At 43.3% G+C, this 19,141-nt stretch overlaps 1 protein-coding gene across 1 annotated transcript in view; it reads right to left on the reverse strand.

Annotated features, from left to right (window-relative positions):
- Positions 1-19,141, reverse strand: part of LOC119914210 (golgin subfamily A member 6-like protein 6) — a 62,503-nt gene that overhangs the window by 22,993 nt on the left and 20,369 nt on the right. Inside the window, exons 4-5 of the mRNA XM_038733330.1 lie at positions 15,308-15,550; positions 8,360-8,607 (exon numbers count right to left, since the gene is read on the reverse strand). Coding sequence (XP_038589258.1) covers positions 8,360-8,607; positions 15,308-15,550 — 491 coding nt within the window. The remainder of the gene's footprint in view (positions 1-8,359; positions 8,608-15,307; positions 15,551-19,141) is intronic.

The raw sequence follows: 19,141 nt of genomic DNA on the forward strand, positions 1-19,141 counted from the left end.
GAGGCTGCAGGTGTTCAAAATCTGCTGTGACAAGTGTATGCTTTGTTCTGCTGTTATCTACTGTTATGATTATATGAGGAACTGTTGATGTATTAGTCTGCTGATATTAAGACAACATGTTTAATTACTAATTAAGGGTTTGATTGTCAACTTCTAACCTCTGATTATTACAGCCTGTGTGAACTTTGAATAAACTTGCTGAATGAATTTCTGATGACAGAAAAAGTGACAGAGGCTTACTAAAATCCAGTCAGATGGTGGATGACCAAAAAAAACGTCAGATGCTTAATGAAAACGCGACAGAGAGATGGTAAGCATGAGCAATGTACAATCCTGAGTCAAATTCCTCGTATGTGTACACATACCTGGCAATAAAGCTGATTTTGATTCTGATTCTGATAAGCAGAAAGCTGAAAACAGCCAGCATCAAACATCAAGATTGCTGTGAGAAACCAAGCATTAATGAACGATGCAAAATTACTTATGTTATTCTTATATTAATTGTTTAAAAATATAATTGTGTGTCAAATTAAGCATGCATAACGTTTAAAAAATATGGTGAGACTGAAGTTGAAATGTAAATGGTGAACTTCTTATCCAGTAATATAAAAATTTAGAAAGTCAAAGTAATAAATGACAGCTGGAAAACATTGTTAATTGGTAAAACAACATGTGTAAGCAGCATAAAAGCAGAAGTTCACCATAAGGAGAGGAGGGGGCAAACCAGCCCAGAAGGCTGCAGACCACAGGGTTGACTCCACCCTGCAGGGATGTTGTACGGGTTTACCTGTCCTGTTTTGGAATAAACTCTTTTGCACCGACTCTTGACCGTCTCCAGAGAAGTTTTTGATTGCAAATTTATTGACTATAATAGAAAGTTAATGGAGTATATTTTTTACAAAGTATCGTACATCTGATCCAACATAGGTACTGGGGTGCAGGGAATGGAGAGATTTATAGGTGAGGAGTAGGATTTTGTAGGTGATGCGGAATTTGACCGTCAGCCAGTGAAGCTTTGTGAGGATTGGGGTGATGTGCTGCCATGTCCTAGTGTGAGTGAGAACCCTGGCAGTCAAGTTCTGGACATATTGTAGCCTGTCCAGGATCTTGCTGGGTAGCCCATACAGGACACTATTGCAATAGTCCAAGCGGGAGGTGATGAAGGCATGGATGAGTGACTCTGCCACAGAGTCTGAAAGTGAAGTCAAAGTCTGGTGATGTTTTTGAGGTGGTAGAAGGCAGCAGCTTGGGAGCCACTACCATTAGCTCTGTTTTGCTGCTGTTTAGTTTGAGTAGGTTAGATGACATCCATGTTTTTATTTCATTCAGACAGTTAACAAGTGACAGAGGGGGAAGCTGAGTGGATGGTTTGGTGCTAAGATACAGCTGTGTGTCGTCAGCATAACAGTGGAAGCTGAGGCCATGGCAGCGTATTATCTGGCCAAGGGGGAGCATGTATAAGGAGAAAAGGAGGAGTCCAAGCACAGAGCCTTGAGGCACACCTTGTTTGACTGGGGCCGGGGGGTAGAGAGTCTGTGGTGACAAACTGTTCCATATTAGAGAGGTATGACAGAGGCCAACACATTCAGATAGACGGTTGAGAAGGATGGTATGGGAAACTGTGTCAAAGGCTGCTGAGAGATCTAGAAGAATGAGGACACTGATATGTCCAGAATCAGCAGCGATGAGAAGGTCATTAGTGATTTTGATGAGGGTGGCCTCAGTGCTGTGGTGCGCTCTGAAGCCAGACTGAAGGGGTTTATAGAGATCATAGTGGGACATGTATTGATGAAGTTGGGCAGCGACTGCTCTTTTTGTTTTGCTCAGAAAGGGAAGGTTGGAGATCGGATGGTAGTTGTTGAGGTCATCCGGGTCCAAACTGGGCTTTTTGAGAATAGGGGTAATGGCAGCTGTTTTGACGCAGGAGGGTACCAAGCCATATACCAAAGAGGTGTTTATGACGTCCATCATGATGGGACAGAAGGTAGGGAGGCATGCCTTGACCAAGATAGTAGGCATGGGGTCCAGTGAACAGGTGAGATCTGTGCTGTGGCACAGAGGGGGGGAGTGTGTGGGGGGGGTAGTTTTCCAGTTTTCCTTCAGGGCTAGCAGGTCAGTGGATGATGAAGTCAACTTGGGACTGCATTACATCCTGCAACACCTCGACTCTCCGGGGACTTATGCAAGGAACCCGTTTGTGGACTTCAGCTCGGCGTTCAATGCCATCATCCTGGACAACCTCAGCACCAACCTCAACCAGCTTACTGTGCCGGCCTCCACCTGTCAGTGGATCACAAACTTGTATGTGCTCTCCCCCTGCTCTTCTCCCTCTACACCAATGACTACAGATCAAGAGACCTATCTGTCAAACCCCTGAAGTTCGCCGACAACACAACGGTCATCATACAGGACGGTTTGAGTCGGCCTACAGACGGGAGGTTGATCAGCTGGCTCTCTGGTGCGGCCAGAACAACCCGGTGCTTAACACGCTCAAAACTGTGGAGATGATTGTGGACTTCAGGAGGAGTCCCCCCACTCTGCCCCCCATCACCGTTCTAAACAGCCCTGTGTCTGCTGTGGAATCCTTCAGGAGCCCAACACTGACACCATCATCAAAAAGGCCCAGCAGAGGATGTACTTCCTGCGCCAGCTCAGGAAGCTCAACCTTCCTAAGAAGCTGCTGATCCAGCTCTACACAGCCATTATCCAGTCTGTCCTCTGCACCTCCATCACTGTCTGGTTTGGATCTGTCAGGGACAGACTATCCATCTCACCCCGGATCCACAACCTATTCCAACTTCTCCCCTCTGTTAGGGACTCAGGAACAGTTTCTTCCCACAAGCCATCTGATGAACAATTGACTTCTTTCTCACAGTGTCAGGATCAATTCCTGTGCAGTAACCCAGTAACTCTGTCTCTAATCAGCCACCTGTTTACCGGTCACCACTTATCATTTATTCATCATTCTCTATTTCAGAGCTGTTACTTACTTACTGTTCATATTATATATTGTGGACTGTATACCAAATCTGGCAGGACATTAATATGCTGTCTGTACTTTGGAAGTTCATGGCTGAGGTTTGCTCTGTTGAAGTCTCCAAGAACAATGAGAAGGGAGTCTGGATGTTTTTTCAGTCCTGAAGTGGAATGTAAACAGCGACCAGAATAAATGAGGAAAACTGAATAAAAATGTTTACAGTTTATAAATAATGTCTGTATGTGAGGGCTGCATGATTTCTTCAACACTGTGACATCTGTACACCAACCTTCGTTTAAGTAGAGACAGAGTGCTCCTCCCCTTGTTTTTCCCGTGAGCTCCCTTAGGCGATCCGCATGGAAAAGATTAAATCCCGGTAGGTGAAGTGTGCTGTACAGGATGTGCTCGGTGAACCAGGACTTGGTAAAATGGAGGGCGGCAGATCTGCAGAAGTACGAATTAGTTCTGTTGAGGAGCAGCAGTTTATCCATTTTGTGGGCCAGAGGGCGGACATTCGGCAGGTGTATAGAAGGGAGCGCAGTGCGAAAACCCCGCTGTCTTAAGTTTAACCAGCGCTAGCACGCTTTCCCCTTCGGCGTCTCCGGTAGATTCCAGACAGAGCCTCCAACTAATAAAGTTCCAGGTTCGATAAGGAGCGGTGGAATAGTGTGAGCAGTTGAAAGTCTGATGCTTAAGAGCTCTTCTCTGGTAAATGTTACCAGAGAGGGATGGTAGAGCAGAGCAGAGCAGAACAGAGTTAATAAAGAAAAACACAAAAAGCACTACAGAGCATAATCCAGAGGCTGCCATCCTCTGCGGTGCAAACTTGTTAGCCAGATAAAGATGATACAGAGATGATAAAGAGTGTCAAGTTTAGACAAGGTGGACAGAGAGTCAAACCTATAAATAGTGTTCCCATAATCTATCTGTGACAGAAATAGGCCAGCAACTAAGTGTTTCTGTGAAGCCATGGAGAAAGAGGACTTTTACCTATACAGAAAACCCAGTGTGAATTTTAATTTCTTTATTTTTAAATTTGAAATTTAGGTTTTTGTCCAACCAAATTCCCAGAGATTTGTAACTATCAACAGACTGAATACAGATTCCATCCAGGGTCGTGACAGAGAAGCGTGATACCTATGTTTGCCCAATGGCAAAAATCATAACTTTAGTTTTGTGTGAGTTTAAAAGCAATCTGATAGAGCATGTTGCAGGGTATCAAAATCTGCCTGCACATTTGAAAAAAGCCAGCTCTGCTGTGGGGGCACAGGAGTACAGAACGTCTCAGGTTACGTATGTAACCCTGGTTCCCCGAGAAGGGGAACGAGACACTGCGTCGGTTACGACACTATGGGAACGCCTCTAGGCGTAGCAGGTCTGAACGTGAATGAAATCACTCCAATCCTATTGGTTTGTTGCTAGAACGGTAAGGTGTGACGGAATAACCGGAGGAGTATAAAGCACACCTGTACACACTCATCATTAGCTTAACTATGAAGCAGGCGCTTCAGGCGGGGAGAGAGGTGCGGCGGGCCGACGCAGTGTCTCGTTCAAAAAATGGCAGAGACCGGCGTGGAGGTGGCGCGTGGTGCTTAAGAAACCTTTCATCAAGCTTACCACAAGCCTGTGGTGTCTGCTCCTCCTGTGGCCAGTTGATATTGAGCTTAGCCACGGCTCTAGTCACCACCTCCAGCAGCTCGTCATAGTCGGGCGCCGCCTGATGACGTTGCCCCGACACCCGGAAGTCATCGTCCACTACACTGAGCACGTCCACCTCCTCGGAGTCGGATTGCTGCAGCGTCTCCGGATCCAAACCGCGAGCGGGAGAAGCCGGAAACGGGCTCCCGAACGAGGAAAGGAAACATCGGAGCCAGCGGACGAAGGTCGGGAAAAAGCCTCAGCCGTCCCGAAATCCTCCGACAGATCACGGTGTGAAGCCGCCGAGTCGCCTCAGCGGCCGCAGGGCCCTTGCCACGGGGAGAACACATCAGGCCATCCTTGGAAAAGAGAGCCGTGCGGGTACTGAGGTCCCGCATGGCAAGGGTTTCCCAATGGCCGCAGGGCGTGCTCCATCCCCAAACATGAGACACACATCTAATGAGAATCTCCATCCGTGATGTACCGAGGGCAAGGAAAAACACACCTTCTGTATTTCTGGTTGCCGGACATGCTGGTAGACTTCTTCCTCAGGTAAGACATTCACTGCTTGTAGGACTGGACCTTTCTTCAAACAACATCCAGAGCGCCTGCTGAATAGAATAAAGCTAATGATGAGTGTGTACAGGTGTGCTTTATACTCCTCCGTTTATTCCGTCACACCTTACCGTTCTAGCAACAAACCAATAGGATTGGAGTGATTTCATTCACGTTCAGACCTGCTACGCCTAGAGGCGTTCCCATAGTGTCGTAACCGACGCAGTTCAAGTTCCCTCGAAGGGGAACTGTGTCGTCTACATGGAGATGATACTTACAAAATTTAAACTTTTCACAAATATTAGTTATATAAACTAGAAAGAGCAAGGGTCCCAAAAGTTAACCTTGTGGAACACCCTTCATAACAAGAACTGGATTTGACATGTCATTGCCACGTTTAACATTTGTGAATGTTTAGTCATTGCCACGTTTAACCTTTTGTGAATGATAACTGGAATCATTTACCCACTTTGCATTCCAATGCCAGCTCTCAGAGAGTATTAATAAGTAATGGATGGTCCACAGTATCAAAAGATTTTGTAAGGTCTATACACAAAGATACACAGGAAAATGTGTTATCTAAAACCTCTTTAAAATCATCCATAACTTTTAAAGTGGCAGTTACTGTACAATGCCCTGACTGTAAACCGGACTGCATTTCATTCAAAATGTTATTCAAATCCAAATGTGATTTAAGTTGGGTAGCAACTAATGATTCCAAGATTTTTGAAAAGATAGGGAGATTAGAGATTGGCCCAAAGTTGTTCATGTCAGATCGATCGCCAGCTTTGTAGAGAATCAGAATTAGAAGGAGCTTTATTGCCAAGTAGTGTTTTACACATACGAGGAATTTGCTGCGGTGATAAGGGCTACACGTAGACAAACATACAGTCAACATGAACGTTGTAGATATATACATGTGCATTATTCTGGGTCTGTGCCATGCAGAAGTAACGTAACGGAAGAGAATATTGTGTACAATATATAAACTGACAACATAAAAGTATACAACAACAAAGATCAACAATCAACAACAAATATGTACAACGTGCCAGGTCTGAGCCCGACACGAGATGATACGGTATTTACATGTGCAGAGATATTTGTACCGTTTGCAAGGGGGGAGTGTCAGTGGGGGACCCGGGCCTTGTTAATGAGGCTAGTTGCAGACGGGAAGAAACTGTTTTTGTGGCGAGAGGTTTTGGTCCTGATGGACCACAGCCTCCTGCCAGAGGGGAAAGTCTGGAACAGTTTGTGTCCGGGGTGGGAGCAGTCAGCTGCAATCTTTCCTGCTCACCTCAGAGTCCTGGAGGCGTACAGGTCCAGAAGAGAAGGAAGATTGCAGCCAATCACCTTCTCTGCAGAGCGAATGAAGCACTGCAGCCTGCCCTTGTCCCTGGCGATGGCAGCAGCGTACCAGATGGTGATGGAGGAGGTGAGGATGGACTCAATGATGGCGGTGTAGAAGTACACCATCATTGTCTTTGGTAAGCTGAACTTCTTCAGCTGCCGCAGGAAGTACATCCTCTGCTGGGCCTTCTTGGTGAGGGAGGTGATGTTCAGCTCCCACTTGAGGTCCTGGGAGATGATGGTGCCCAGGAAGTGGAAGGAGTCCACAGTGGTGACTGAGGAGTCACACAGGATGATGAGGGTGGGGCTGTGCTCTTTCTGAAGTCCACGACCATCTCCACTGTCTTCTGAGCGTTGAGATCCAGACTGTTCTGGCTGCACCAGGTCACCAGATGGTCGATCTCGCACCTGTGGGCGGACTCGTCCCCACCTGAGATGAGCCCAATGAGGGTGGTGACATGTTTTCCCAGCTTCACGTGCTGCTTCCTGTCCATCAGGAAGTCTGTGATCCACTTGCAGGTGGAGTCAGACACACTCAGCTGGGAGAGCTTGTCCTGCAGCAGGGCCGGGATGATGGTGTTAAAAGCAGAGCTGAAATCCACAAACAGGATCCTGGAGTAGGTTCCTGGGGAGTCCAGGTGCTGGAGGATGTAGAGAAGGGCCATGTTAACTGCATCATCTACAGACCTGTTGGCTCTGTAGGCGAACTGCAGGGGGTCCAGGAGTGGGTCTGTGATGGATTTTAGGTGGGACAACAGAAGGCGTTCAAAGGACTTAACCACAGAGGTCAGGGCGACGGGTCTGTAGTTGTTTAGTCCTGTGGTCCTAGAGGGGACCACTGAGTAGGTCCAGAGACCTAGAAGGGTGTAATGTAAGCTTGCTTCCAGATGGCCAGAACCTGAATAAGACTAATTGACATGTTAAAAATAATAGGCTTAACAATATCACCGATGCAGCCACCTCAGGAAGGGATCCATTTTGGAGTCTATTGTATTCAGTGAATGCATAACATCATGAACTTGAAGGGCTTCAAAATCAAATGAGAGAGCAGAGGGTGAAGATGTACTAGGTGATAAAAAACATTCTTAAAGAATCAACAGAAATTGAAGGAAACTGCTGATCAAAGAAATGACCTGTCTTCTCAAAATGACCATTGAAGGTATTTAATGTATCACATTTATTTGCCATAGATACATTTCCGGTATTCAATTGCTGAGGAAAGTCTGATGCTGATGATGATTTGTTCTGTAATACTTTGATTGTTTGCCAGAATTTGGATGGATTGTTAAAATTATCTTTAGTTGATCTACATTACTTTTGGTCCTCCTTGCAAGGGACCACTGTTTATTTCTTGATTGAATTAGCTGGGCTACTACTTGGGAGAACCAAGTATTATCACTTTTCACAGTGGTGTACTCACTTTTGTTGCCAGTGGTTTAGACATTAATGGCTGTGTGATGTATTATTTTGAGGGGACAGCAAATGTACACTGTTATACAAGCTCACTACTTTACATTGTAGCAAAGTTGCATTTCTTTAGTGTTGTCACATGAAAAGATATAATTAAATATTTACAAAAATGTGAGGGGTGTCCTTGCTTTTTTTTTTTGAGATACTGTATATGTATGTATATGTATACTGTAAAGTCCGTTGCTAGAGAGAGAGAGAGAAGCTTCCCACTTCCCACTTCACACTTGTGCTATGCTGAAGTAATACAAAAATGTTAGAGGTCTGACCTAATAATATTGCTGTTGTGACTTGCCATCAGATTAATGTAAAGGCGTGCATTTCTGAAAGGTACTTAACATTAAGCATGGGTCACTCAATCACCAAGCCCACCTGATCTGCTGCCTGTATCCCCAGCATGAGCTCCAATTCTTGTGATGTTCTTCTTCTTCCTCCACAGGAGCTGCAGTGAGCAGCCAGGAGTAATGCCACCCAGGCAGAAACACATCGTTTATCCTCATCATTACTGTGGTTTCAGTACTGAGGGAGTTTGCATTTAGTGTCTCGTCATCAGTGGTGTCATTTGGTTCAAGTTCTGCCCTGGATAGTTTCCATGAATCCTCCCAGCCTGAGGGCTCGTCCTGTTTAACGATCACAACATACATTTTGAAACACCGAAAATAAAAAGGGTGTCCTGAGGCCTGTACTATGAAGCAAGGATACTGGCTTATCCAGGTAACTTCAGGAGTAACTTGTGAATCAGGTGTAACTTCCCGATTGACCCGTACTACAACAGTAGATAGGTTATCTTCATATTAGCCTACAGCCTTATCTTCAAGTTAGCCTACAGTCCCCTCCAAAAGTACTGGAACGGAAAGGCAAATTCCTTTTGTTGTACACTGAAGACATTTGGGTTTAAGATCAAAAGATGAGTATGAGACAAGAGTTCAGAATATGTATGTTGTGGTGTGGCCTCTATATTTCTGCTCTCTGAGTCTTCTTCCAACAGTGGATTGTGATACCTTCATCCTGCACTGTGGAGGTCGTTGATGTCACTTACTGATGTTTTGGGGTTTTTTTTCACAGCTCTCACCATATTTCTGTCATCAACTACTGTTGTTTTCCTTGGCCAACCTGTTGGACGTCTGTTGCTCAGTACACCAGTAGTTTCTTTCTTTTTCAGGACATTCCAAATTGTTGTGCTTGCTGTGCCCAATTTGTCCAATGGCTCTGGTCGATTTTCCTTCTTTTCTCAGCTTGCCGATGGCTTGCTTTTCTCCCATAGACAGCTCTCTGGTCTTCTTTAACAGGAAATACAGTCTTTATAGGTTTGAACCAAGGATGAAAACTTAGACTAGTCATGCAGAGCTGTTTAATGTTTGGACAATCAACCTAAAAGGCAACACCTGGGCCACAAGAAACATCGTCAGTCGCACGTTCCAATAGTTTTGCTCACTTTAAAAATGGGTGGGTTCAAACAAAAAGGGTGGTATGTCTTGAGTTGTTTAACACATCTAGATGTGAATACAATGAAATTCTGAACTCTTGTCTAATACTCATCTTTTGATCTTAAACCCAAATGTCTTCAATGAACAACAAAAACAAAGGAATTTGCCTTACCGTTCCAATACTTTTGGAGGGGACTGGACATAAATAGGCTGTTATAAGTGTGGCTACATATGCTGCATCTGTATTCAGTGTTAATGACGAAAACTATAAATATAAACCACTTGATAAAGTATTATTATTTTATTTTAGATTTTATCCAGACTTGTTGCCACGTGCTCTTTTCACTGGGGTTGCAGCTAAAATTAAGTTATTCTCAACACAATAGCATTACATTCATACAGGCAGCCCTGCAGCCTGTATGAATGTATGTGTGTCCAAAAATACAGAGCCAGGAGAGTGGGGTAACAATCAGTGATGACAGTTATACATTTACAAGAACAACAACAAAAAAAGAAATTCTCTTAGCGTATGATAATTTTATGATTGTGGGCTAAAAAACCCTAATATTTCCTCAAGTATAATGTGATATTCCACTGCTGACATGATACACGGGCAAGCAGCAGCATCTGTGGTGTGATGTCGCAGCCTTGCAATGTGGGACTTCTGGTGGAGAGAGAAATGGAATAGACGCACATGTTGCGATCTCCCGCTAGCTCTTACTAACCTGCTATAATCCAGCCATTAAACCTGCTCTCTCTGTAAAGGCAAAACCTGTTCTTAGTTGGCACCATGGAATCCAAAAACAAACCATCTAAGAAGGAAAAAGCCAAGAGGGACGAGCTGGCTACCAAAGCTAATCAGATTAGCATGCCTGTTCTTTCAAGCCTGCTGGAAGAGCACTGTAAGGACTGTAAGGGCCCGTGCCCACCAGCTGACAAAATACGCTTTTGTGGACACGGGCCCAAAGTATAACTCAGCACCGAATGGAAAGTCGGCATTATCGGCTAGCATTAGCTTTCCTACGCTAATGCAGGTGCTAATACTACCTTAAAGCTCAACATGGTCTACACAACTGGTAAGGGTGCTGTTAATATATTAGTTCTCGGGGCATAGTGACCAGGTACTTGATTTGGTGTTCTTTTTCACGCTTTCAATGTATGGTTCGTGGACGCCACAGCTCCACACGCCTGTTTCTTCATTGCACTTGGTGGAGTTTGTTGTCCTCTCCCTTGTTTACATTAATCTGTTACTTGCACCAGCATGGATATGGCGAAAGTATTAGGTCATCCATTGCTTAGCCTTATGGACACATACTGGGCTTGTCTAATATACTTTGTTCCAGCTGTATGATTGTTTGTTATTTTATTTTTTATTTTATTTTTACCATAACACAGTTACTCTCATCCATGCTCTTGTCACTTCCCGTACTGATTATTGTAACTCCCTTCTCTCTGGTCTATCTCACAAGTTCATTCATAAACTCCAACTGGTCCTAAACTCTGCTGCCCGTATTATTACCAGAACCCCAGTCTCTGAACACATTACTCCACTTCTAAAACAACTGCACTGGCTCCCTGTCAAATACCGTATTGATTTCAAAATTCTACTCCTCACCTTCAAAGCTCTCCATAATCTTGCTCTTCTTTATCTCTCTGAACTCCTTCAGCCCTACACCCCATCCCGAACTCTCCGATCCTCTTCTTCCTCACTACTTTCCATTCCTTCTGCCCGCATGTCCACTATGGGGTTCAGAGCCTTCAGCTATTGTGCACCTCACCTTTGAAACTCCCTCCCTCTATCCATCTGTACGACTGAGTCCCTATCCTCCTTTAAAACTTTGCTCAAAACCCACTTATTTTGAAAGGCCTACCCCACATAACTCCACCTTCCACCGGATTCATGACGAAGTGCTTTCTTTTATTTCTTTAAAAAAAATTCTCTATTCTGTTTTATCTTAATCTTTACATTGTGTCTTGTTTTGATTTTTTATTGCCTCCTTGAAATGTATTCTAACTGTTTTAATCTGTAAGGTGTCCTTGAGTGCTATGAAAGGCGCCCACAAATAAAATGTATTATTATTATTATTATAATTTGGCCACTGCCACAACACAATGCTGTGTGACTCTTTCATGGAAACAGTATTTTGTGTCTTGGTTGTTAATGTTATTATTATTATTATTATTATTATTATTATTTACTTTTCTCTTCATCCTTATTCATCAACCTCCTGTCAATGATTAATGATGGTGATTTTCATCTGGGTTAAATCTTGGTTGGAGAGCCCAACTCAGGTCGCAGGTGTTTTTGGTGGCAATTTTTGGCTTTTTAAGTTCTATGTAATTATTGTCTACTTTTCTGTAAGGGTTGGCATATGAGCCGTGGTAACTGTGAGAGAGGTTAAAGCATAAGAACAGGAAGCTACATGATGGTTAAATTAGGGCTAGGCTTAAAAGGGGTAAAGTAATAGCACACTTGCAACAGCTTAAGGGGGATATTATTTTCCTCCAAGAGACCCATCTCAAGTCCTCTGACATCTTACGTATTAAAAGACCGTGGATGAACCATGTATTCCATTCGAGTTATTCCGAGAGGGCAAGGGGGGTGGCCATCATTATTAGCAAAAATATAATATTCTAATACAGTATATTATTAGCAAAAAAGTCTATCAAGGACCCTGAGGGTCGCTTTGTGGCCGTCTCTGGCAAGTTGTTTAATATCTAACTCAACCTCGGCTCTTGCCTCTGATACTGAATAACTTGCATTTTAAGACATTTTTAGCGGAGGAAATTTCTCACTTTCTTCAGCTAAATGGTACCCCCGACATGACGAGAAGCACTTTATGGGAGGCATGCAAAATGTACCTGCGTGGGCAAGCTATTTCTTTCGCATATCAATTGAGAAAGATAGAAAATGCCAGATTAATGGAGATATCGATATCTCCAGAGGGTGGCCACAAACCCCAACCCCACTTTCTATGCTCCAGGCTTATGTCAACTGCTAGGATAGAAAGACAGCTACTACAATCGAAACAACGTTACTTTGAAAGGAGAAAAGGCAGGTAAGCTTCATGCCCATCGGGCCAGGGCGGTGTCACTCTCCAGACTAATCCCCAGGATAAAGCGTCTCTGACCCAAAAATGGTGAACAATGTGTGTTTTTGATTTTTAATTCTGATCTGAGTATATGCCAGAGATCTGGAATGACAATAACCCTCCTGAGTTCATCACACTCCATAGAGTTAGTAGCGACTTTGCTAATAGCTTAGGGTCCCTGGTCACAACTGATGAAGTACAAGACGCAATCAGATCGCTACAGAGTGGTAAAACCCCTGGACCCGATGGGTTCATAGTTGAATTTTATAAAACATACACTGACTTATTATCCCCGCTTCTGGCACAGGTTTATGAGTCCTTTGCTAATTGCTGGCTACCCCCAAACCTAAACGAAGCCACCATCTGCCTGTTATTAAAAAAAGGTAAAGATCCTCTTGAGTGTAGCAGCTATAGACTGATATCTCTTTTAAATGTGGACCTAAAAATGCTTGCAAAGGTGCTTGCTCTACGTTTACAACAGGCCTTACCAGTGTTGATGTCGCCAGATCAAACCGGCTTTATGGCTGGGAGGAACACCTTGAATAACACTAGATGGCTGCTTAACATCATCAGCTCTCTGAATATGGACACCCCGGAGGTAATACTATCGTTAGATGCTGAGAAGTGTTCGATAGGGTGGAGTGGAAACTGGCAGGTGTGCCCCCTCTCTCCCCTTCTATTTGCTCTGGCCATTGAACCCCATTGAAGCCATTTGGCTTCGAGAGGAGGGGAGATTTGAGGGCATCAACAGGATGGGCATCACTCATAAATTGTCCCTGTATACGGATGAGCTACTGCTTTATTTCTAACCCGGTCTCGTCCCTTCCAGTTGTTAAGAATATCTTAGCCCAATTCGGAAGATACTCAGGATACAAGTTCAACTTCCATAGAAGTGAGCTTCTCCCCATAAGTGCCTCTTCTAAGAATCTATTGTGGCCCTTTCACCCATTCAGGAGTACCCTTTATGGGCACGAATGGACATCCATTGGGTCATCCAAGCACTCACTACACTCTCTCTTGACCACCCGGCTCCCGCTCAAACTTCATGATATCTCACAAAATCCGGTTGTTTCCCACTCACTTAAGATCTGGACACAGTTCCGTAAACATTTCGGACTAGACGAGCCCTCCACACTAGTGCCGGTGTTCAAAAATAATTTATTTCCCCCTTCTTAAGAGAGTTTAATCAACATCAAATCATCATCGCAGTGATACAGATCTGTGCAAAGGAATTCGACATCGTACCTGTTGTATACGCTCATTATATCATGACTATGAATCAATCAAACTGCTTGATTTGAGTTACCCGTTTTATAAAATCACGTAAATGTCAGGCCTGGTTATGCTATAAACTGCAAACACTTATTTGGCCACAATTGTGATAATTCTGTCTCGTCAGGTTGGTTGAGGGGGACCACGGGAAGCGACACTTCGCTTCTGGCGTTTCTCTCTCCTTGCGTTTTTACGTGCTGGAACCTGCTGATGACAGTGTCTACTGCCTCACCAAACAGGCCAGTAGTCTTAGCTTGGCCGTAGCCCTCGTCACCACCTCCAATAACTCATCGAAGCTGGGCGAAGACTGATGACATCGGCCCGGCTCCCGGAAGTCCTCCTCCATGATGCTAAGCACGTCTATCTCCTCGGAGCCAGACTGTGCAAGCCTCTCTGGACTCGGGCAGGGGGGAGCCAAAAAACGGGCTACCGATCGGGGAAGAGGGGAGGGGGAGTCAGCAGACGAGGACCGGGAAAAGGCCCCTGCGACACCTCAGCAACCGCGGGGCCTTAGCCACGGGAAGAGTGCATCCGACCATCCACCGAAAAGAGAGCCGCACGAGACCTCAGCACCCTCAAAGACAGGGCCTCGCAATGGCCGCAGGCAGCCCCCTCGAGAGCTGCCTGGGCATGCGACATCCCTAGGCAGGAAACACACATCTCGTGAGTATCCCCAGCCGTGATGAAGGAAAAACACACTGTCGGAGCTGTACCAGACATGATCTCTTCTGCTTCGTCGGGAACTTCCAGGTAAGACGATCTTCCAATAGTGGAGCTTTCAAACATACTCACAGTGCCTGCTGAATAGAAAAAAGCTAATGTGTCCTGTGTGTCGGCATGCTTATATACGCCATAACACCAATAGAATTGGAGTAGTTTCATTCATAATTCAGCCCTGCCACGCCCAGAGGCGTTCCCCTATAGTCGTCACCGATGCAGTTCGAGTTCCCTCGAAGGGGAGCGGGGATGTCTGTTCACCCTAGTTAGTAAACATGGCATTAGCTAGCTTTGTGGCTAATTGAGCAATGTGCAGCATTAGCGACTGTAATGAATTAGAGAGAAATGAGAGGAATCACGTTTCAATCGCGTTTGTCAGTTGCGTCCCTGACCTACCTCCATTTAGTTTATCTGTAAGTAGCTCTTATTATCATCGTGTATTCTTCTGGGAAAAACACGGAGCATGCGCCATTGTGAAAAAGCTTTTTTATGTGAATGTGCCCAACTCCAATTAAGTTAACACCAACTCAGCTAACCAACATCTTATTCACCGCCATAGTACCGTTTAACACCAGTGTAGGCAGTCAGAGTCAACTCTGACTTTCCTTGATAAACCAGAGTTAACTCTGATTAAGTTAAATCCCCTTCGTAGTACAAGCCTCTGGTTGCTCAGTCTGGTCTGCTCTTACCTAACATACTGTATATATATCTGTATAAGTATTTCCTGTGTTAATTTGCTTCTGTGTGAACAACAAAGTTGAAATAGCAAAAACTAACAAGAAAGCAATACTTGTAATGATGTTGATCCCCACCTGCTCCTCTAGTTGTTGTACTTTGTCAAACTTGTTGCTGAGGTTTTGTTGGTAATCAGGCCAGATACAGTCCCAGTTCTGTTTCAGCTGTCTGAAGGCAAAGTTCATGATCTTCCAAGTTCCGGCCCAGACAGGAAGAGAATATACTTCTATCTCAGCTATGCAAACCAGTTTTCTTTTAAACAAAATCTTCCAAGTGAATAGTTTTTCCCTAGAGCAGTCCAACAGGGCAGGACTCTTCACCTGGAAACAAGAACAATGAAGATAGTTTGCAAAGTATTAATCGGTTAACTCTCTCTTGTAGTGTAGTGAGATCATGGAAGAATCAGAGACAGATGTTATTTATAAGGCATCTGACAGCTCTTTACTTCAATCAATGCAAACCCTTCCTACTCCTGACCAGACAAATGCACTAGGGATGGGAATTTCAAGCAAAAATACTATCTATACAGTCAATGTGAACTATTCTACCATTCTTCGAAGAGATGTTGTGGTGGCGTTCATACTGTTACAGGAACCTTATTTCCTCTGCAGCACCAAACACAATACACTTAACAATATTAGGCTGCAGCACCTAGCCCATCTCACAGAGTTGTAGCCAAACTGCACGTGCCACACCCATGTTTTACTGACACCGGTAAAAAGACTATGATCGCAAAGACTATATATTTTATTAAATTTAATGATGAATGATTAATAATGAATATTCGTGACCCATCCCCACCACCTGCTGGGCTGCTTTTCAGAAGAATAGCGTAGTGCATGACTGATTTTGCTGACTTGCTTAGATTTTGTTGATTAGGTCATTTGTCCTTGATTTCTATGCTTCTACTATGGGTAGTAGGCTACGTAGTTAAATTGTTTCAATTGTGTTTATTGTGGCTATATGATCAGGTTCCCGCAGTTCTTAAAATGTTTTAAAATAAAATCAGGGAAATTAAGGTCTTAAATTAAAAAAAAATTGCTGTAGGTATTAAATTTGCTGATGATACGTTTAAGGCTGGTGGAGAAATTGTCACGCACAGTGGCCTACCGTAAAACGTCTAAGTGTATGTGTTTGATTAACTTAACAGTATTTGACAATGCCAGACCCCGCCATTCGCTGCTAGATAATGGGAGACGCAAGTTGTTAAGTAAATTTGTTGGAGGAAGATCCAATCGTTCTAACTCAAACAACCGAACATCACATGCTCCTCTGATCCAAAAAATTATCTATAACTACAGGTTGAAGTGTGTCTTTTTACCGTGATTTGTTTTCCTCCATGAATTATCCATGCTTAGCTCTCTCTATAGCGGTGCGCCTATGTATTAGCTCAGCCAGAAAATTAAAGTGAAACTTAAGTTCGGTCTGGCATCATTTTCATGCTACCTTTCTTTATAATGAGTCTTTTCTGTTATTTAAGTAGTTTTTATGGGCTTTAACACATCAGTGCATGAGTTAAGGCTGGGTGATATGGCCAAAAATATTAAACAATAAAAACTTTCCATATCATTCGATATCGATAATTATCTCCATAAATTTCAAATCATTATTAAATCAATATTTTTATTAAGTTACTTAAGTTTAAAGGCTGATTTTTGCTCCTGAAAATTGAAGAAACCAGATCTTTATGGTCAGAACATGACAAACACTTGATGCCAAACCTCAGCACCCTGGTATTAAACAGTTTCATATACGTAAATGCTACATATATGCATGAGTAAAATGAAGTACAATCTTTTTTGGTCCATTTTCCTCAACAGAATATATCTTAATAGAAGGAAAAGTACTAATTTGTTTATGATCCAAATTAATAAAATCAAATGTTTATTGAACATGAACATTTGTTATATTGTTATTGAGAAAAAATTAGATCACAATAATTATCATCATTGTTTTATTGCCCAGCCCTAGCAAGAGTTCACATTCACAAATGGACACCATCAGTTCACCAAAAACATGAGCATGATCAATGATCGGCACTGTTTGAGCACGTTGTATGGTCTTGGTGCCTGTCTGTGCTGTCAAACTTTTGGATTTAATTTAATTTTTTATATTAGTTGCAGAAAACTGCAACTGTACATTTTGCCCAAGTAGTATGTAGTGTGTGGATAGAAAACGCAAATACATCCATGTGGTCATAGTGTCCCTGACCACCGCCAGAGGTGGTTTTGCTAATCGGATCACAATCTGTCCTCAATGGGTCTCGGGTTCATTTACACATGTACTTTCACAGGGACGTGCACAGGGGGGTTGCTCTGGTTGCCCGGGCAACTGCCCGTTTGCCTTTCCTGACTCAAGTTGCCCTTCCGAGAAAAAAAAATAAAATAAAAAAATAATCGCGATCGCAAAGCCTCATTCACTTCCATTCAGCAGGGGAAGAGCAAACTCTGTTTAAGTGGCTGCACTGCTGCAGCGCTGCCTGCACGTCAGTCGATTCTGTTCCCTACCGGAATTCCTGTTTCCTTCCTTTATGCAATCATACTACAACAAATCATGCGTAGTTTTGCCCAGTTACCATACGTGATACGTACCAACAGAAGTGAATACGAGCTAGAAGCGCAACTGAATGTACGGGAAGCCAAAAGGTTAAAAAAGGATTGTATTTTTTTCCGAAATCTAAGCGTTTTTTTATTTAATATTTTATTAGAAGCGAGTTTTCCCCATCTGTCAATTCAATCTAGATTATTTATTTTCAAATAAAAAAAAAAAAGGAAAAAAAATAAAAAATAATAATGATTAAAAAAAACAATAAACAATAATATAAGGAACTCTTTTTCTCATATGTATTTTGGTGACATTTATATTGTTAATACATTTTGGATACTGTGTTTAGTGCCTTTTTTCAGGTCAGAGCAACTGCCCTTCAAAATTCCTGTGCACGTCCCTGTACTTTCATGTGGCCAAGTGATACCCAATCACAATTTGATCACCCAAAATGCTTTTTCATGCCATGTGTAAACAGCCTCTATGTTCCCCGATTCGGAATATGCAAAGTCATTCACCTGTGGTGAAAATAATCTGACAAATATGGCATTGCCTCGTTCATTAAGAGAGATCTAACTCGCATCTCTTTTCTATCAAAGAAATTGTTTCAAAATTTTCCGGTCTTAAATTATATTTGTTGTTGTGGCGTCCCACTCTCACTAACAACTACAGTCTGTCACAGGTACACACACAAACAAATTTAGGTTGACCATGGTTGTCACAGGTAGAACTATTCTTTATGCTTTTCATTGAGTTATTTATTTATTTTAAATGTATTTAGGCCCGCCCTGCGATGGACTGGCGACCTGTCCAGGGTGTACTCCGCCTTTCGCCCAATGTCAGCTGGGACTGGCTCCAGCCCCCCACGACCCTGTACGCAGGATAAGCGGTTGACGATGGATGGATGTATTTAGGCCCCAAGCATGAACCGTGCGAGGTCCCTATTGCAACTGATTGGATTTTTTTCTTTCTTTCTTTCTTTTTTCTGCAAAGTAACCTAAATTTTGGGGGCCTACACCATAGACTGTATATAGGCCTAAACATACTCAAAACTTTGCACATAATTCAGGCGCGACAAAAAATTTAGTATTTTATGGGTACCAACAGGTCGGCCATTTTGGATTTAATGGTAATTTTTGCTGCTTTGCACACTTTACCTTTACTTTTCAGTCTCCATGCTCACATCTGCACCAAATTTGGAATACATTATAAGAGTCCCTCCCTGAACACATCCATATGCCAATATTCACTCAAAGTCATAGCGCCACGTGCTGGCAACAGGAAATGACACGTTTTACGCTGTAATTCAAAATGGCAGACTTCCTGTTGGGCTTAGGGCATCACTCCAGGAGGCTTTTTTTTGCTGT

This window comes from Micropterus salmoides, unplaced genomic scaffold, assembly GCF_014851395.1.
Source record: "Micropterus salmoides isolate LMB-PRFRI ecotype aquatic unplaced genomic scaffold, ASM1485139v1 Ms_hic_scaffold_20, whole genome shotgun sequence".
In the NCBI taxonomy this organism is placed as follows: domain Eukaryota; kingdom Metazoa; phylum Chordata; class Actinopteri; order Centrarchiformes; family Centrarchidae; genus Micropterus; species Micropterus salmoides.